Source organism: Stegodyphus dumicola, chromosome 10, assembly GCF_044657685.1.
Source record: "Stegodyphus dumicola isolate Sdum_Otavi_A_Nest chromosome 10, ASM4465768v1".
Lineage (NCBI taxonomy): Eukaryota > Metazoa > Arthropoda > Arachnida > Araneae > Eresidae > Stegodyphus > Stegodyphus dumicola.
In genome coordinates, this window is record NC_140777.1 from 57,384,860 (window position 1) to 57,407,039 (window position 22,180).

A 22,180-nucleotide genomic window follows, 5' to 3' on the forward strand; every position below is an offset into this window, starting at 1 on the left:
TTCAGGAAAGTTTCATATGTCTATCCTTGGCTGAATAAAACTTGATACCTAATTTTGATACTGTCAATCAAGCTACCAAAGGTCTCAGTTTGGAACAAGAACAATACACGCTTTTATTTCCATTACAATTCATTCTGTAACCTTAGAAGTGGATACATCAATACCTCGCTTTCTAGGTAGTTCCATAGATTTCATTTCAGTCTAGGATTTTCAAAGTTATCGGTTGACTACAGCTGTCACATGCGAACAAGCATTTTAAAACAAATGAATCACTTATGGCAGCAGTTGGTCTCACAGGTTGATAAAGAACTTCCTCTTGACCCTTCACCACATTCAGCGATTCAGCAGTAAATATATGGTGGTCTATGTGGAGATCCAAAGAATTCCTATTCTGTCTAGATATGATGTAGGCTTTCAAAGGAATCGCTACTCCTTTTTCTGCTGTAAATGCGTGTTCTGATCTCCAGATCAAGACACGGCTTGATTCCTAGAGTAAACTGGATTTATCAGCGAACATCTTTAGCTCCATCATTATCTCCTTCGTGTGACATGTTTTATTGCTCACGTATTTGAGTTATCTTGAGCAAATGAGTCAATGTAGCATGGACTATCTGGTAAACATTCTTTCTTCGCAAAATCATCTTCTCATAAATGAAGGTTCATAATTCTCATATTTAAAATGTTTTTTTATTATTATTATATCTGTAAACTGAATAGCAGTAAGCTGAGACCTAACTGCACTCCTTATTCTTTGGATGGAAAAGGCCAAAGAAAAAAAAAAACGTGCACAGAAGGTGTTATAACCATGTGATGATTTGATACTGCTCTTCTTGAAACTATAGATTCGTTAAAGAACTGATTTTGGATTCTATTGCTGATATTGGGACTAATATTTAATCGATCTGACGTTTCAGCCGATAACAGGTCTATTTAGATGCACTTACTTGCTCACCATCTTAGTAAATAATGTACATAATCTTATAGATATAGTTGCATATTTATATGAAAAGGGTTTGATAAATATATTTATGCCAGAAAGTTGTTTAATAAGTATGTGTAGGTAAGAAGAAAGTTTAATAATCATGTTTATGTAATAAAATGTGTAATAACTGTGTTAAATGTACAAATAAATATTTTTATATAAAGTTTTATGTTTATAGAGACCTTCATACGTGTATGGAGAAGGTTATGCAAGACTTAAAATGATAGACATTTGTTTTGAAAAGAAAAAAAATGTTTTAGTGAGATTGACAATTCAACATCCCTGGTACATAATAGCCGATCTAAACTTCAATACTCACTCTTAAAACAAAACAAGCGGATAGCATTATATTAATGATTTAAGCAGGTAGTTTTTTTGACATTATTATTCTTATCAATGATTGCCTATTATGTTACTATCATATTTTTAATGCTATAGAAAAAAAAAAAAAAAACGGATTTCGCATTAAATTTTAGATATTAGATAATTTTAGAAGTTAGGTTTTTAAATGTAAGTTTGTAGTAATATTATTTCATAAGGAAATAAAAAATTATGAAAAACATAAGATAAATTCGCTATGTTATTACATATTAAAACATATGCATATCTGAATCAAAATAACATACAGAATAACGACTTTTAAAGGTGCTAAAGCTTTCTACAACCTTTTACATTCCCAAACCTCTTCCAGTTCTAGTGAGTGATTACAATTCCAATGCATTTTTACCTCCAGATTTTAAAGAAATGATTTCATAGTTGTTTTCATTTTTCATCAATAAATAGCGCTAGTAGCTTGACGTCCTTCCTCTTTTTTTTATCGCCTGAGCGCAGCCTTCTCTTTCATCATTTATACCTGAAGGAGAAGGTTCCATATTTAAACCTTCGAGCGTACTACCGTTCGAGTGTGTTACTGTTACAACACGAAGGCATTATGAAAGAAGGGAGAAAATACCTTATATACTCCCCCTTTTAAAAGGCGATTGGGGATTAGGAGACCCAATCGCTAAATCCTGGTGGTGGTGACGAATTATCGTCCACCACATTTTTGTTTTTAGTTCGGGACCCACTGTAAAGTCATTAGGTTATTTTGAAGCAAGAGACGTGAAAAATAAGCAATCTTCTCCCCGGGATTCGAACCTGGGCGTCTTGAAATACGCGCCAAGTGTGCTAACCGTTCCACCACGAAGGCAATGTAGGAGGAACAAAATACCATATAAGGTTTGCCAAAATTAAATATGTTACTAACTTTAATGGATTTTTTAAAACTGAATTACTTTGAAACATTAATTATAAATGAAAATGGTTTTCTTGATAATTTCCTATTTTTTACTTAAATATCAATAGAAACGTGAAAAATACCGTTTTTTAAGAATTTACAATAAAAATAATTTGGTTGGTTGGTTAACTGATTATGGTAAATCCCCTGGGGATTATCTTCTTAAGGGGGGCTTTCGCGTAGGACTTACTGAAGAAAAGTCTTCGACGAAGGCCCATTTTCTGGTTCATATTCATTTTTATGTAAGGAAAAGACCATGAAACTCCAAACCAGTCAGATCAGTCTCCAGGAACGGATCTCTAGGTGGATCACTATGGTTTCATGGTCCTTGTTCGTGAAACTTTGTTTTTATTAATCAAGGGAGCATCTTCGTTTCTTTTTCTATAACTTTTAGTGTAAAAATTCGATGCTGCACTGCGAACAGCATTTTAGCTTGACACTTACGTACATGCGAGCTTACAGTCGAATTATCTCTTTTGGCAAAGATTTTTCATAAAAATATATTTCTCATAATCATTAAAAATAAAAAGGATAAAGGAAGCGAAAATAGATCAATTTTTTTTTCGGCTTCTGATAAGTGAAGAGCGATTTAATTATGCTATGTAGAATAATCTTTTTGAAAAATAAGGTGACAAATGAGAGAGTCTGAACCTCGAGACTTGGTGCGTGAAGGTGCAGTTTGCCCCTCGCTCCCTATTTTTTGACTTCGCTGATTATTTTGCGTTTTATTCTATGTGTTTTATGTTTGATCTATGTGTTTTATGTATGAATTAATCTCTGTAGCTCAGTAAAAGTAGGCAGCCAGTGTAACTCTGATTCAAAGTCCGGTTACGACCCCGTGCGTTGCTGATAACGACCCCGTGTTTCTGAGACTCCTTTGCCAATGCTTTATTTTTCTTCTTTTTTCCCCTTTCTAGTAATTTCGTTCTCCTGATGAGGAGGCACCTTTAGCTGTTCTCTAAATCGATTGAGTGTTTTAATACATGCACGCTAAATACAAGGTTGTTATTGCGATTTTGACTACTGCTAGTTCGATCTGGGATCAAATCCCAGAAAATGAGATGGTTGCATGAACGTTTTCATTGTTCACCATCTACGCAATTTAGGGTATATAGCGTTGTAACCACGCATGCATGATATGTATACGAGCCACTTCACTTTTCAAGCTCTTCATGGTGAATTACTAAGATATTCCGACCCTTAGACAGATAAAAATAATGAATTTTATTATAATCCAATAAATTCCAATTCTTCTTTCTGCTCCGAAGATCCACATAATTAGTACCTGTAATATGTTTCACCCGTAAAATGATGCCCAGAAATGTGCCACCCGAGCTAGGACAGCTTCTTGCCGATTGGACAGATGCTGTTCTCTCTCATGGTATGTATATGAGCTGACGAATGTTAAGGCAAATTGTGAACAGAGGATGTGAAAAAACTTTGAAATTTTCCTAAGCGGGGTGTAAACTATGATGGCCAAGAAATACAGGATTGTTCAAAAGTACTTTAAATTTCTAACAAAGCAAAAATAGTTCTGCTGATAACCAATTCGTATTTTCTGTCAGTCATATGCTCAGGTGGGTTAAAAGATCATCAAGTTCACAGCTAGCTCTAATAGTGGACTTAGCTGAAAAGCCTTCTGGATTTTCTCCACTCATACTCGCCGCCATCCAAGACTTGTTTCCTTACGCTGACATCAGTAGTCATGAGACTGTCATTTCCGAATGCTCATGCAGAGAACATAACGCATGTTCATAAAATCGAACGTAAACAAGCAACTAAACTTTGAGGAAAAGCGCCCTGCTAAGAACTATTCGAAATTTAGAGACTTCTTCAAACGGTTAGTGACTTATTCCGTAAAAGTTCTGTAGGACTGCAAAATAGGATTTCGAAATTAATCCATTATTTTTTAATAACCCTAATATTAACTAATTCCCTATTATCGAACGAACCGGTGAAAACTGGACATGCTTCAAAAAATTTCCGTAACTATTTTTTTTACAGAACTCTTTGTACTTCAAAATCAAATATCTTGCGGTGTATATTATTTATAACTGCTGTATAAAGTATTAATTTCTGTAGGGGGGGAACAAATAAAAATGCATTTGAAAACGTGAATAAGTAAGGATGCGTATAGCTCATGATATTTCAAGCTAAGATTCTCAAAGCTAGCTCAAGAAAATTAGCTCAAATCAATGAGTGGAAATGCTGTCTCGCTAAAAATGGTGTAAAAATTCCTCCATTACTTTCCTATAGACGACTATAAACTTTCAAATGAAGTCCGATTTCTGGACTTATTATAGATTATAGGATAGAATTATGTGTCTACTTGGTAGATAACAAAAGTATGCAAATAGTAATAGTCTTCATGGATTTCAACACCGAAGTATTTTTTAATTTGGATTAAAGAAAAAATTGTATTGGATCATATTTTTGCTGTATTCTCTAACATCTCAGCCGTGCGGTAGAAATTTAACGTATTTAATGTAATGTAAAAGTCACTATGTTTACTTCAGCATGAAAAATCGGGGCTCCTCTCCTCAGAATTCGAGTCCGGACCTTCCATTTGGTAGCCAGACGTGCTTCCACTTGCACACGAAAGGGAGAATATTCCTCATATTCTTTTGCAATTAAAGAACAATTGAAGAGTGGATCCAGCCGACAAATGTAGGTAATGATGAATTATCCTCCACAACATCGTAATTCAAGCAACACGTCTTAAGCGGGTTTTTTTTTTTTTTTTTTTTTTTTTTTTTTTTTTTTTTTTTTTTTTTTCCTTTCCCTACGGACCTTCCGATTGCTAGCCAGATTTGCTTCTTCCAGTTACGTTATAAAAACATGTAGTAAGGGGAAGGAAATTCATTACAAACTCTGTAAGTTAGCAATTCAGAAAATTTCACATTAAGCTATTGGACCCCTCAGAGTTGAAAACTAGCCAGTCACACAAGTTTACCATAAGTAACTACTCGATACAGCGGCTATGAAAGCTAGTTTATGATTCATTTTCTATTAACTGTGTCAAACTCTTATAACAAGGAGATGCTACCTACGGACTTATTTGCAATACTGTGTGAGGTTCCTTTAATTTGATTAACTAGCTATTTTATGTTTTGGATCTATACTGTCGCTTATCCCTTTCTGTTTTCCCGCCAAGAATCAAACGTAATTTGAGTGTATTTAAGGTTAGGGTTTTGAAACGGTAAGACAGAGCGTGTTTTGCCTCTTGAGGCCACATTACATAGGTTACTACTCCAGAAAAGAGTTCTTATTCCCGGCCTTGAATTACAATTGCAGATAGTTGAAATCCACGTCGGTGTCGGTGAAATTTTGAGCCAACTTCGCTAAATTACTCTGTGTAGTTGAAAGCCACGTCGGTGTCGGTGAAATTCTGAGCCAACTTCGCTAAATTACTCTGTGTAGCTTTGGCTACACAGGGCAGAGCAGTGTATTTAAATTTAGTTTAACAGAATAGTTTATTTACTTATGTTAAAGTGGTAATTAAAGAATTTGGCCTTTATTCTATCCATACGCAGAAACGTCGCGCAAAAAAATAGCCAAAAAGTTTTCGGAAACGGTCAAAGTAAGTATTTCCGTTGAAATCTGAAAAATTTATATTTCCGTTGAAATCTGAAATTTTTCGCCATTACAAAGGAAGTGTTATTATTGCGTTACACAATAACACAATATCATAAAACTTATTATTAAATAGTGTTAATTATCTAATTATTATTATAACAGAACAATTCTGAAGCCTCTTCGAAATGCTACCCCTTAATCCGCCAGTTAAGCATGCGATTTTTGCATTTTCTTGTCAAGCAAAACTTTAAACGCGTTTATCTCAAAACTTCATTTTTCCAGTTGTGCCAGCTAGTGTGCTTTGCCATAATTAAATCACCCACACCAACACCAGTTGTGCCAGTATGAACGATATAATGGGTACACAAAGGTGTAAAAAATGTATTCTTGTAGAATTTCATTTTAATATCTTCCTTAAAATAATTTATCATACGTAAGCAATATTTTTTGCATGTTTTTAATTTCAAGATGTAAATCAATAGAAAAAAAGGTATTTTTAATTAAAATTAAAACTTTTTAATTTTTACATAATGCATAGATTACTTTCTGAAAAGTAGAAAATGGACAGTAACGTTGCTGCGTAAGCTGATGCGATTTTATCTAGCTACTTCGATTAACAGATGAACAATAATAAGGCCGTTATCTGTGTCTCTCATAAGCAATGATAAAGAACACACTTTTCGGCGCCAAATTCTGTTTTAAGCAGCCAGACATCAAGGCCGTAGAACTTCACGTTACCTGTGTCAAATAATTGTATACTCATGAAACTGATCTGTTCTTTGCTAATCACCTGTTTCTTCCTCATTGTAAGTATAATTTGTTTAAATATAGTATATCTCCCTTACAGAGCGTACTGGTATGCTGATTTTTCGGATATTTAACGAAACACGTGTAAAGAAGGTAATTCCAGAGCAATTCTCCTAGCAACAAAACAACCATTTTTAAAGAGTTCCCGTGGCTTCACAACAACATACCTATTAATTTAGTTCAGAAAGTAAATTTCATTTAAATAGTGATCAAAAGTCCTCTAAAATTTATTCAAAAGTAAAAAAGTAAAACATCAGTTGAAAACTTTGGAAAGGTTTTAAAAAAATAATTTTGTAAGACATACATATGTACCATACGTGAGTAATACGTACATATGAAAGTTAAATAAACGTGCATACGTATGTATACATACATACATATATATATATATATATATATATATATATATCCTAGGAAATATTTTAATTCCTAGGAAATATTTTAAGTATATATATATACTTAAAATATTTCCTAGGAATAGAAAGGGTAATAAGAAATTTAATAAAAAGTGAACTTTAATACTAGTGTAGCAAAAAAGTACAAAAAATTACCTTATATAATTAGTTCTTTGAATTATATATTTATATATATAATAGAACTGTACTTGGATTATCTCCTAAGAATAGAAAGTTTTGAATTACACACACATATATATACATATATATACATACATGTATTTGAATTTAACAAATTTTCTCATTCATATAAAGCTAATTTAAATTTCAAATTATGAAAATTTAACTGTACACAAATAAAAGATTAATTATTGCTGCGAACTAACTTGCATTATCATTTAAATTCAGAGACCATATGTAAATTAAGTGCAAGTATCTAAAACTATGAAAAAATATTTAATAATTCAAAAAAATGAGACCTAAAAATTTGATAAATTTCTAAGACTAAATTAATTTGCATAAAGTGAAATAATTATTGAGCAAGCAAGTAACAGATCTTTTCAAGAAGAAGTTGTCTCCAAACCTAACTCTTCAGTTACTCAATTCGTGTTTCGTCATCCATGTAGGGATGGGTAAAGTATTATTGAAAACCAAAAGTAAAAACTAAATTTAGAACCAAAAGAAAAAACCAAATTTAGTGAATTGCTTAAATAAGAAATTTTAACTATTAAAGAATTTTGAGAAATTTGGTAAGCAAATCGACACAGAAACAAAATTATTAATTAAAAGTACATTGCTAATGTAATTAAGAGTTTAAATCAAAAGTAATTTTGAAACCCTTGCCTATTGGACCGACACGAATTATGCTTGTATACCAAAATTTATATAAGAAAACAGTACTTGGAGTATCTCCTAGAAATAGAAAAGTTTGAATTTTATATATATATATATGGATACTTAATGTGATTTTGACTTTATATATACATGCATACAATCTTATGTATCTATACGTGTTCGGTTTCATTTAACTTGCTTTTCTATTTGTTGCATTCAAATCTTAAAAGTAAATTTTAAACAACTTCTATCGACCCGATTTTCTCTGAATTTTTCACATACACATATATTTGATGGCATCATAATATTTTACAGGAGTCTTGAAAATGCAACAGATATATGTTTTCATTTAATACTGAATTGTTTAAATTTTTCATCGCAGAATTTTGATCTTTATATCGTCAGAAATAACTCTTTAAAGAAAAATTTGTCTTTGAATTTTTTAGTAATATCCTGAATTTTGGTATTTTTAAGATATTCGTCTATATTTTTAACTCTCATACATTTTTTAATAATGACGAATTTTTATTAAAAAAAAGATTTAATACTGCATTGTTAACAGCCTTATAATTTTAAATGACGATAAGAGCATATTTTTTAATCACACATAAATTTAATTAATTTACACCTTCAAATAGATCGGAAAACATTGAAAGAAAAAGGGTATCGCTAATTTTATTGCTAATTTAATTAAAAAGACTTTTTTATTATTAAAATATTTATACAACCTTTTAAAATACACTTTTGAATTAAATGTACTGAGAAGTGAAGAAGAATTTTTTTAACTATTTTTAAACTATCAAAATATTTTTTTGCATTAAGTCAATAAAAATAAAAACATGGCGCTTCCTTACAAGAACTGTATATGGACAGTAACAGAACCTGAACCAATGTTAGAAGTCATAGCATAGAAATGATAATAAAAATTATAATAGAAATTATATTCATTTCGTTTAAATTTCTCTTTAACAGTTATGCTTTAACATCAGCCATTATTAGCAGCCTCGCATACAAAATTATTTTATTTCAGTAATAAATTATTTTTGCGATAAAGAATATTGTGACAGCTACAAAAGTATTTTGTATTTTTCATTGCATTTAAAGAATACTTAAATCTTTAAATAGTCAAAAAGATCAAATATTTTTATGCTTTTGTATTAAATTTCAATTTATTATTCAATAGGCAGTTTAAAATAACACCTGTGTAGAAATTTGCTCTACAACCAAAAATTATGTGAAAAGAAGTGAATTAGTAGGAAGTTTATGTAAAGAGAAGTTTAACCCATTTAAGTTTCAAACTGTTTATATATATATATATATATATATATATATATGTATATTAGCACTTTAAGCAAATTCCTTGTACTATACATAAAATGGTTGTAAAAAACTGAAGTACACATAAAAAGCCTGTAACTTATTAGCATTTTTAATTTTTATTAATTTTAATATAATAATTACGTGATAAAGTAAAAAACATGATTCTCCTGCTTGAGTGCGGGATTTCTTTGAATGGTAGGGTACGCACTGCACCAAATTTGATCGAAGATCCCAGTCCCCCTCTTATCTAATCCATGAACTGCGCGACGTTTCCTGTCCTCTTTTCTTTCCCAAGAAGATTGGGTGCTACCAAAAGTCATTTATCGCCATTAATGGGACATTCTATTGAGACTGCAAGGCTTTATTTTCGTTTATCAATATTGTAAAAATTGTGCATGCAAAACAAATATTAATTTAAAGTCTGGAGTGTGCTAAAGTAAAAATAAATTTCTTTTACACTCATTTTAAAGTTTTATGATGCTTAAGGGAATGATGAGCCAGATCTTTTTTATTCTCTGTAAGAATTAAAAACTTTCCAAGTTGTAGATTTTAATCGCTTTTTGAATAGTAAAATTGATAGATTAATGACATACACAAAACTGATACTTAATCAACGTATCAAATATCGGATTTGTAGGTCACCTTAAATAAGTTTCTTGTCTAGATAAATATTAACAAATCTTCTTAGATAGCAGAATGGTTTTAGCTTTTAAATTTACCATTTTAGGTAAACAGTTCTAATTTAATTAAAAAATTCTCTTTATTAAATCTAAAAATTGGACTTCTTAAGTCGTTCTAAATTCGCACTAATATTATTGCAATATATTCTCGTATTAAGCTTTTCATTTTTAGTCATTGAAGTTATTTTAAGGTTATTTAACTTTGTTACAAATTCCATATTTTAATACTAGAAACGTTTAAAGTTATTCTCTTTTCCGCCTGATGTACTTTGGCATACGTTTAATTTCAAATACACATTTAATTAATCAATTAATAATTATGAGCGTCCGCAGAATTTTCATAATTAACCAAAAAAAAAATTCGAACTCCCTTATATTCATATCCTGGGATTTTCAGTTCCCTTTTAATACATTCCTTTTTCACATATTGTTGCACTGTACTCAAATTTTCATGTATGTAGAATTTATATACTTTATACTTTGTATTGTATTTATGCCAATTTATAATTAAATGATAATTTTTACAAATTCTTGCATCACAACTCTAGTTAACAGAAGATGTTTCTAACATCTTGGCAAAGCTTAATCTTCAGCATGTAGCTTATTTATTATTACCTAGTTTCAGGCTGAATTATTTGTAAAATTAATTACTTGAAATTATTTGTTAACAAAGATGGTCGCTAAATCACGCTAATAATATTTCTAACTGTTGTAATTTATAATGCAACGAGTTCATGTGATTTATAATATAATTAACTTACAATTTTTTCAGCCGTATTGAAATTACTAGCAGATAGCCATAGTATAGAAATGATAATAGAAATTATATTCATTTCGTTTAAATTTCTCTTTGACAGTTAAGATTTAACATCAGCCATTATTAGCAGCCCCGCAAACAAAATTATTTTAGTTCAGTCATAAATTATTTTTGCGATAAAGACTATTGTGACAGCTAGAAGAGTATTTTGTATTTTTCATTGCATTTAAAGAATACTTGAATCTTTAAATAGTAAAAAAGATCGAATTTTTTTATGCTTTTGTATTAAATTTCAATTTATTATTCAATAGGCAGTTTAAAATAACACCTGCGTAGAAATTTGCTTTAGAACTAAAGTTTATGTGAAAAGAAGTGAATTAGTATATATATATATATTAGCACTTTAAGCAAATTCCTTGTATTATACATAAAATGGTTGTAAGAAACTGAAATACACATAAAAAGCTTGTAACTTATTAGCATTTTTAATTTTTATTAATTTGATAATGTTATACATTTAGATTACAATGATTTAGATTGCCATTGCCTTCTTCACTCATGCTTTTATGTTACATTCCTAATATTTCATAATGGCATACAAGTAAGTTTAACTCATTCATTAAACATGTATCTGTAATTCAACCCACTTTCGTTCTTACGTGTGCTGTATCTTCTATTTTCTTTAATATATTGTTCAGCCTAATTTGAAAAGGTCTTATGATCAAGCGGAAAAGTCACTAAACATTGGTAGTTCGACTCGAGTTTCTAGTCCCAGTGATTCCCCAGCTTTTTTTTTTTTTTTTTTTTTTTTTTTTTTTTTGTACTTATTTACTGTGTAAAAATGTAAAGTAAAAATTTCAGTTCATGAAGTAAAAATACTTTTTTAATTTATTCTTTAAAAATATTGCAAAAATTTTCACCTTTACGTTAGCATATCTTTTTACAAATTCCTGTAATAAGAAAAAATAAGGAAAGAAATTAACTTGGTTTCGGTGATTGATAGCTCGGTGCAAATTATATGTAACATTTTTCCAAAAGGATAGAGTTTATATGGATATCAATAAACTAAGGATTATTTCTCCATCTAATTTTCTTAACATGTTTGTTCCACAATTTTCTTTTTACACTGTAGCGCTTAACTTTATAAGTTTTCTATAATCATTCAATTTCTCTAGCCATGGCAACTTTGCATACCTTCTGACAAGTAGTTATATTTTTAACCACTGTATTTTAATTCCTGTTGACTATCAGTACATTATTCACTTGTTTCACAAGTGCAACTTTTATTTTATACGCAAATCTACGTAAAATAGCATTAAAAGTTCAGTTATGCGGAGCTCCTGATCGATTGCTTGTATTAGATTGAATGAAATTACGCTTAATGTAACTGTTAATTAGCTTGTTATTAATTTTAATGGCCACTATCAAACAGAACAAGGATAACAATTTGCACTCACTGGCAATAGCCATTGACATCAAGGGAGCCTTTGACTCCCTTTGGTGGCCAGACGTAATAAATTTGCTGCACAACATGGCGTGCCCAACAGCCATTATTACCGTCCTTCGCTCGTACCTTCAAGATCGAAGTGTACAAGTAACATCAGACAGCGGCATTTATGTCAAAAATGTCTTTAGAGGATGCCCACAGGGGTCATGCCTTGGACCAACACTGTGGAATATAGTAGCAAACTCGGCATTTCGTCAGTTTGAGAGCGTAGAATACGCTTGAATCATAGCCTACGCGGACGATTTTATGCTAGTTGTGGCAGGAAGGAGTAACCTCGAAATGAGATCTCAATACTGTCTTGATCTGTTCTCCCAATGGGCCAGAGCACATAAGCTTCAGATTTCGGCAGAGAAAACTAAAGCTTTGCTCATAGGACGCAGCAGGCAGCTAAGACGCAACCCAAGCATTAAACTCCATGGGATACCGGTAAAATGTTTCCCCCAATTGAAATATCTTGGGCTATTACTCGACAACAGACTTTCTTGGATGCCACATGTCAGGAATCTTAAGACTCGAATTAGCATCCTAAGCAACAACATGAGACGCATGACTTCACATAAATGGGGTATCTCATCTAAGCTACTAAAAATTTGGCATAGAACCATTACAGAAAGAGTAATAACTTATGGAGCAGCAATCTGGGGTGGTGAACTTACCTCTCATATGAAAAGATCCCTGCTCTCTATTCAGAGACAGCAGCTACTTCAAGTATGCAGGGCCTACCGTACCACGTCAGCACTAGCCCTACAACAACTAGCAGGAATTCCTCCCTTAGATTTGATAGTAGAAAGGGAGGCAGCTATCGTAAGGGTTACCAGGCTGGGTCAAACTTCAACACTCTGGGGTCATAGTTATCACCACTCGGACTACGAGGAGCAAAACAACTGCAATAACTTTCATCCAGCAGCTTTTAATCTCTCTGACGGTATCAGTATAAACGACCAACCAATTCAGAGGTACAGTAATAACCTTTTCACAGATGGCTCCAAAACTGAGAACGGCACGGGCAGCGCCTTCTGTAGACTAGAAAATGGAGTTGTAACATTCGAGTGGAAAAGGAAATTAGGCTTGAATAACTCGGTATACCAAGCAGAGCTTCTAGCTATCAGTGCTGCAATTAGATATGCGAACACATGTCAACAGGAGAAATTCTCCATACTCAGTGATTCGGCATCAAGTCTGACGGCTATCGCAAGTCAAAACAGCCGGAGTCCATTGGTATACAGAATTCAGAAACAGCTTCTGACAATGCCTATTTCGCAAAGACCCACTTTAAAATGGGTTCCCGCTCACACAGGGATTCAAGGCAATGAAGCCGCTGACCTACTGGCCAAGCAGGCAGCCAACTGTATGGATATATTAGAAAGACCAACTAAACTTCCTTGGTCTCATATTAAGCGAACAACTTTGACAAGTCTTCTACAAAATTGGCATAGTAGATGGACAGAGGCAGAGGTAGGACGAAGGACATTTCGCTTACTACCAAAAATTAACATGGAAATAAAGACCCACTGTGCTAGCCTAACACAGTTCTTGACAGGTCATGGACCATTCCCAGTATACCTGAACAGATTCAGACTTAGGGATACTCCTTTCTGCGAATGCGGAGAGGAAGGCGACACGGACCATTATTACTTCCATTGTGTACATACAAGAACCTGGCACTTGAAGAAACCAGCGGACTGTGCCTGGGCAATGTGGACGACTAACACACTCAAAAACAGAATAGCCCTTGATAAAATAGAGAAAATCTCAGAACACTGCCTAAGCAGAAACAACCGTGGATAATATTATAATGTTTCAAAAGTTCAGACCTTAAAGCAGATAACCAGAATAACGCTTAGTGCCTTGCAGTTAACAATATGTAAAAACTATTATTAGTTTATAATATTCAACCTTGTTACTCTGGAGTCTTTCCCGCCGTGATGGTATATAATTCCGTTTGGTTCCTGTCCGTGGTCGGAAGCCATCATAGCGGTGCACTCACTCACTCACATTTATAATTAATTATATGTTCAGATATTTCCAAGTATATTACTCAAACTTCTGCATCCCAATTTTTAATTTTTGGTTAAAAAAATAAACTTTTATTTATTGAGAGGCCTGATTGATTATATTAATTCGCAGTATTGTTTATCTAATTCCTTTCTTCTAGATAAATTTTAGAGTGTGTGTGATTACTGCAAAGCCTCGAGGGCTATCTGCCTGAGGGGAGGGATGCCTTCGTGGAGGACTTTCTAAGGGAAACTGGCTCGTATACACGTTACACATGGGGAAAACCACGAAAACGCCCATGCAGCCAGCCCGTTCGCGGGATTCGAACCTCGGACAGAACTACCAGTGTTCAGCGACTTTACCGCTCGGCCGCTGGTGGACCCGATAAATTTTAGAAAAAACTTCTTAGCATAATAATTTTAATTTATTTACAATTTATATGTCAGTGTTCCAAATGCATAGTAATGTTGGGTACAACTCTGATATACGCCCTAATTTCACCAAATGTGGCGATATGTGTTCTGCGCTGGTTTTTGGCGCGATTGCGTGTTGTATGACAACCCTGTTGACGTTGAAAAATCTTTCGCTGGAGTTCGTTGGTTCCCGTCATGCTTTGTGTCTGAGAAGCTAGGGGGGGAAGATTTAATGGTGAAAGTTGTCGTCGTGGCCATCCTGTTGAGGGGCAATGGGTATTTGGAGGTGTGGAAAAGAAGGTATGGGAGATTATTTTTAGTGGCTGCGCGTGATAGAAGTAAGGATTTGTGATTATTTGTTATTTTATTTATTTGTGAACCATAGTATGAATTTTCTGGATAGTGTGTCTGGCTGTCATACAAATACGATAGTGATTACGCGGCGGCATGTTAAAAGCGGTATGAAATTGGTATTTCTGCTGCTCGAAAAAGCATTAATGGTAAGTGCATTTTATTTTATTCTTGTTCTTATTTTGTAGAATGTTATGTTCATTGTTTTTTTAGTATGAATTTCTGTCGTTATTGTTGTTTTTTTTAATTGTTTGAAATTTATTTTAGTTATTTTGTTGATTAGTGCGTACCGTCTAAATTGCGCAATTCGTAGATGTTTTTTAAAGTTGAAACAGAACGCTGTGTACATGGTATTCTTTGAAATTTATTGTTGTTATGTTAATTTATTAAAGTGAGGTGTGCGTAGTTCGTAAATTCGTTTGTTGCCTAAATTGTGCAATTCGTAGATGTTTTTTTAAGTTTAAACAGGATGCAGTGTACATGATATTCTTTGAAATTTATTATGTTAATTTATTAAAGCGAGGTGTGCGTAGTTCGTAAATTCGTTCGTTGCCTAGATTGTGCCATTCGTAGATGTTTTTTTAAGTTAAAACATATCGCTGTGTACATGGACTCTTGTCAAATAATTTTGGTTAGAAACTTCACGGTTTTGCTATCTAAATTTTTTGTTTTTGTTTCGGATTTTTAACTTAAATTGTATGCTCAAAACGGGGGTTTTGCATTCGCAAAAACCGTGTTTTTGGAGACATTTTAGGCTTAAAGTTCGAAATGTAGACAAAACATTTAGATAGCAATATGGCAGCGTGGAGCTTCTCGCCAAAAATATTTGGCGAGAAATTTGACGCCTTGAGGGCGCATATCAGAGTAGTTCCTAATGTTGTTATAATAGATTTCATGCTAAGCTTTTTTTTTTTAAATTTAACTAAATTTAATTTCTGCAAACATTTACATGATTACTTTAATTAACAAAAAATATTTTTAGCACATTTTAACACACTTTGATATGGAATAATTTTTTGCACGCTAGTGAACTCTATTAAATTTTCCAGTCTAGTTCAGACATCCTGACTATTATTGATGTAATTTATTAAAAATATAACTTGTATGTTTTATAATTATTTAATCGATGATATTATTATAACAAATGAAAGATGTTTGTAATGCTAATATGTATGTTTACCAACACCTTTTATTTTCTTTGTTAGCTCTCGCATTTATTACTGTTATTCAAGTAATTAGCCTGCTTGTTAGATATTTTTTGTTCTTGTGATATGTAATTCTATTTATTTCTATTTATTTTTTTCTCCTCTTGGCTACAATTGGCTTCGAAAAGTTAAATTGTAACCCTGTAGGCAGCAGGGGGAAGAAAGTTTGATTGGCGTAGTTGGACTATAGCTCGACCCGGGAGGATTTTCATTAACGCAGTTGGAGTACACCCCTTTGAATTTGCTGATTAGAGTAACACGAAATTTTAATTAGTTCTGTAAGCATTCTATCTGTATAAAATGGCCAATTAATTGAGCTTCTAATATACCAACTTTTAGAACTATAATTATGTTTGAAATCACAAAAAAAAAATTCGGCTTCTGTCTTTTAATTGTCTCAATTATAAGTAGGGATGATTATTTATACGAAAGATGTACAATTTACAAACATATATAAGAGTAAAGAAACTGAGATCACTGAGCCGGGAAACAGAGTGGATATATATATAAATATATTTATATACGTTTGGTGCGGCCGATTGCAACCAAAATAAGAGGTGCACATCTACATGTTATAGCAGTCCTATATACAAAATTTCAACGTTCTGAGGCTACTCGTTTTTGAGTTATGCGAGATACGTACATGCGTACGTACGTACGCACGCACGTACGTACATAAGTTCGTACAGACGCCACGAAAAATTCTCTTCAGAATTCATTTTAAAGCAGTTTTAAAATTTTTTTTCAGGAAAAGAGTGTTTTATTCTGTCCTTACGTACAGATATCACGGAAGTGCATCGTTAAATTGCATTTGAAGGAGGTCAAAATGGGATATTTTCGTTGAAATATGCTGCCTGAAATTTTTCTCGATTACAATACTTCCTTTTTACTTCGTACAAGGAAGTAAAAATCACCTGCCGGACCAGAATTTTTTTACTTTTTTAACAAAGGAAAAAAAATTAACAAACTAAAACTTTTAAAATAAATTTTTACTTTCGCTTAGTAAAACATTTATGAAAATATACATTTATAATAATAATAATAATAGGGAAAGAAAATTTATTGTTATTTTCTACCTGAAATGCCAAGTTTGATGCCTGCAGGATATTTTTGTTGGTTGAAGTGTCTGGTGTGCAAATATAGAAAAATAACACTTCTCTGATGGCAACACCTTCTAGTCTCCGCGAAGAACGAAGTAAACAAACTCCGAGTTTTTGTCACGCGATGCTACGTGCATGTAAAATGTAAATAAATCTTATGAATAAGAATCTATAACATCGTATGGAATAAAATATTGGTTCCATAGGAGTCAGAGAAGTGTTATTTTTCTATATTTGCACACCAGACACTTCACTGGTGTATCCCGGCGTGATCGAATTCTACAATGGCTGACGAAGACGAAACCGAAATTAAAGCAACAACTGCATCTGTCGCCAAGGTAAGCGTTAAAGTTCCTCCTTTTTGGAAGCCAGATCCTAAAATATGGTTTATTCAACTAGAAGCACAATTTAGAAATGCAAAAATTAGTGTAGATCAAACAAAATATGATTATGTTATAAGTTCCATTGAACCCGATATTTTGTCACAGGTATCTGATATTCTGCTAAGTCCACCACAAGATAATAAATATGAGGCAATTAAAAATAGACTAATTTCATTATATGCTGATTCAGAGACTCAAAAAACCCAAAAATTACAGAGTGAGTTAGAACTGGGTGACAAAAAGCCATCTCAATTACTGTGTGAGATGCGTAATTTGGCTGGCGATAAAGTAACAGATACTTTCCTAAAAACATTGTGGCTACAACGTTTACCCGTTAATATGCGTAGCATTATATCTGTTAGTAGTGAAGATTTGTCAAAAGTGGCTGCAATGGCCGATAAGATTTGGGAATTAAACCCTGTTACTCCCCAAATAGCTGTTGCATCATCCATAACGGTAAAAACGGAAGTGATTGAAAGTTTACAAAAACAGGTTAGTGAACTTAGCTTACAAGTTTCTGCTTTAAACAAGCAACGTCATAGTCGTCCCTATTGTCGTAACCGATCCAAATCAAGAGATAGGAGTTACAGTGGTAACAGATCTAGTGATATTTGTTACTATCATAAAAAATTCGATGATAAGTCATTTAAGTGTAAACAACCCTGCAACTACTCATCAACATCGCAGACAAATAGTCCGGAAAACCAGCTCCCCGTCTCTCATTGACGACGGAGGGACAAGGGGTGCAGCTGAGTCGTCTTTTCATCAGCAACAAAGAATCGGCTACCCAATTTTTAATAGATACTGGGGCAGAAATTTCTGTCATTCCTCCCTTGCCTGCAGATAAAAAAAACATCTCAAAATTAGAACTCTTTGCTGCAAATGGTACGAAAATTAAAACATATGGCCAAAAATTACACAACCTTGATCTTGGACTCAGACGATCATTCACATGGCCTTTTGTAATTGCGGACGTAAACAAACCGATAATAGGCATGGATTTTCTTGCAAATTTTAACCTTTTGGTAGATTCTAAAAATCGCAAGTTGATTGATGGTACTACATTCTTAACAACCAATGGAACTCCTTGTTTTCAAAATAACAATAATAATATTCCGATTTTAAATGCCGTAAATGATCCATATAAACGTATCATTAACGATTTTCCGGATTTGTTAAAACTCAATGTAGTTAATAATAAAGTTAAAAATCATAACATCGAACATTGTATCGAAACCAGAGGTCCACCAGTTTTCGCTAAAGCCAGGACACTATCAGCTGAGAAACTTAAAGCGGCTAAAAAGGAGTTTGAATTTATGCTCCAAATGGGTTTATGCAGACCATCCAAAAGTAACTGGTCGAGCCCACTACATCTCGCTATGAAGAAATCAGGTGATTGGAGACCTTGTGGAGACTATCGAGCGTTAAACAACGTCACGATTCCTGATAGATACCCTCTACCATTTTTAACAGATTGCAGTTCCATTTTAGCTGGAAAAAGAGTTTTCTCATCCATAGACCTCATTAGAGCGTACCAACAAATTCCTGTTCGCGAAGAAGATATACCGAAAACGGCCATTCTCACTCCCTTTGGCTTATTCGAGTTCCCATTCATGACGTTCGGCCTACGAAATGCGGCCCAAACGTTCCAACGTTTCATGAACAGTGTGTTGAATGGACTAGAATTCGTGTTTTGCTATTTGGATGACATTCTAATAGCCTCCCCAGCTGAAGAAACTCACCAAAAACATCTACGAGCAGTCCTTGAGAGACTAAACGAATATGGCCTGTGTATTAATGCGGCAAAGTGTAAATTTGGTCAAGCAAAACTTGCATTCCTGGGATACGAAGTGTCAGCTGAAGGACTTAAACCTCTCTCAACGAAAGTTGATGCCATCAAAAATTTCCCAGAACCAAAGTCATTTACTAGTTTAAGACGATTTTTAGGTATGGTGAATTTTTATCACAGATTCATACCAAATTGTGCAAAACTGCAACAACCTTTAACAACATTGCTCAGTGGTATTAAAAAGAACTGCAGAAAAGAAATAACCTGGACGGCAGAAACAAGAAACGCCTTCCAGATCTTAAAAGATGCACTTATTCATGCCACAAACTTAACTCACCCATCCGAAAAGGCTGAAATATCGCTAACAACTGATGCTTCCGATACTGCCATTGGAGCCGTTTTACATCAGATTGTGAATAATGAAAAACAACCTTTAAGTTTCTTTTCCCGAAATTTGACATCAGCACAACAAAAATATAGTGCCTACGACAGAGAACTCTTAGCCATCTATACAGCAGTAAAACATTTCAAATACATCTTAGAAGGGCGAACTTTTGCAATATACACGGATCACAAACCACTAACATTTGCCTTCCAACAAAATTTGGAAAAAGCTTTGCCACGACAAGCTAGACAACTGTCATATATTGGCCAGTTCTCAACCGATATCCGATTCATACAAGGGCATGAAAATACCGTCGCTGATGCTCTCTCTCGCATAGACACCATTTCTGTACTATCTGCAATAGACTTACAAACTATAGTAGACTGTCAAGAAGATGACGACTTGGAGATACTTAAAAACAACCCAAACTTAAAAATCCTACAGATCCCTATACCGGACAGCGACAAGAAAATTTACTGTGATACTTCTACAAATTATAATCGACCATACATCCCTGCAAAGTTTCGGCAGAAAATATTTTCTTCAATCCATAATTTATCTCATCCTGGAATAAGATCCACGATAAAATTGATAACACGACGTTTCATATGGCCCAATATGAATAAAGACTGCCAACTATGGACTAGAGCATGTTTATCTTGCCAAAGATCTAAAGTTCACAGACATACACATTCATCTTTGGGAGAATTCAAAGTACCTCCACACAGATTCCAGCATTTAAACATAGATCTGGTGGGTCCGCTACCTCCTTGCAAAGGATTCAAATACCTTCTAACCATCATCGATCGTTATACACGATGGATCGAAGCGGTACCGTTAGAAGATCAATCAGCAGAATCTATTGCTAAAGCTTTGATTTATACTTGGTTTTCACGCTTTGGAATTCCGAATCGCATAACATCTGACCAAGGTCGGCAATTTGATAGCCAACTTTTTCAAGCTTTAGGAAAATATCTTGGTTTTCATACAAACACTACAACTGCGTACCATCCACAGGCAAATGGCCTGATCGAAAGACAACACCGAACTTTAAAAGCAAGTCTCAAATGTCATCTACTCGAATCAAAATCATGGCTGGAAGCATTGCCTTTCGTTCTATTAGGCATAAGATCTGCCATCAAGGAAGACTTAGGTTGCTCATCCGCAGAACTTGTATACGGAACTTCTTTAGCATTACCTGGTGAACTCTTTTCAACAGTACCTCATATGAAACAGTCTGAATTTTCTCAAAACCTTCAGAAAATAATAAGAGCTATGAAGCCAAGTTCTACCACCACCCATGGAAATAGAACAGTCTTTGTTTCTAAACATCTTTCCAACTGTTCTCACGTATTCCTATACAACAACATTAATAATTCGTCGCTACAGCCTGTCTATCTTGGACCGTATCCTGTAAGAGCAAGAAAGGATAAGTACTTCGATATTGAAATCCAAGGAAAAGTTAAAAGAGTTTCAATAGACAGACTAAAGCCATGTTTCCTAGTGCAAGATTCTGATATTCCTTTTCAAAACTCCCATTCCAAGAAAGCGGAACTTGGGGAAACACCTGCACTCAAGAACACTGAAGAAAATTCAGAACCTCATCATAAAACCAAGACTACTAGAACCGGCAGACATGTGAAGTTCCCCAGTCACTTTAAAGATTATCTTCCATAATCGCTGCCACTAGGAAGGGGTGTGTAGTGTCGCTTCAGTTCCGTTACATTTCTAATTAAATTTAGTTAAAGCGGAATGGCAACACCTTCTAGTCTCCGCGAAGAACGAAGTAAACAAACTCCGAGTTTTTGTCACGCGATGCTACGTGCATGTAAAATGTAAATAAATCTTATGAATAAGAATCTATAACATCGTATGGAATAAAATATTGGTTCCATAGGAGTCAGAGAAGTGTTATTTTTCTATATTTGCACACCAGACACTTCATTGGTTACACTTTGTAATTCAAATATATTGACAGGCAAACATTAAATTTTCAGATTGATTTTTATTTCAAATAAATCTGATGTGTTTGCTTAATTATTAAAGAATTTACTTCAGTTTAAACCAAAAATAAATAAATTATGAAAACTTAAGAAGTTTTCAGAGAAAATTTATCAACTGGGACAAAACTTTAGGATCAATAGTAACAATTTAATCTCTTTCTCTTACTTATGAAGTTTTTCTTCGACGCAGAAATAAGAAAAGCATGCGTTTGTATGTAAATAGTTATAAACTTCCTTCTTGCTTATTCTAGCTTTATAAGGCATTTCTTCCGTCCTTTCCGCATGCCTTTGTGGTGTCCCTGGAGGCACGTAATCAGGTGGTCCGGAGTTTGAATACCGGAGAGTGCATTGCAGATTTCTTCAATTTCCTGGCGTCGAAAAAATTCTAAATTACTCTATAGGTAACGTCGAACAAAAATATT

At 33.6% G+C, this 22,180-nt stretch overlaps 1 protein-coding gene across 2 annotated transcripts in view; it reads left to right on the plus strand.

The window, feature by feature from the left end:
• Window positions 1-6,483: 6,483 nt before the first annotated feature.
• The window catches only part of LOC146994971 (uncharacterized), a 49,160-nt gene continuing 33,463 nt past the window's right edge, over window positions 6,484-22,180 (plus strand). Inside the window, exon 1 of one of the 2 annotated variants that reach the window (XM_085824952.1) lies at window positions 6,484-6,640. In XM_085824952.1, the coding sequence (XP_085681078.1) occupies window positions 6,596-6,640 (45 nt within the window). In that variant the 5' untranslated portion in view covers window positions 6,484-6,595. Of the gene's footprint in view, window positions 6,641-14,988; window positions 15,043-22,180 lie in introns of those variants that run through there. The other variant, XM_085824951.1, reaches the window with a different exon arrangement.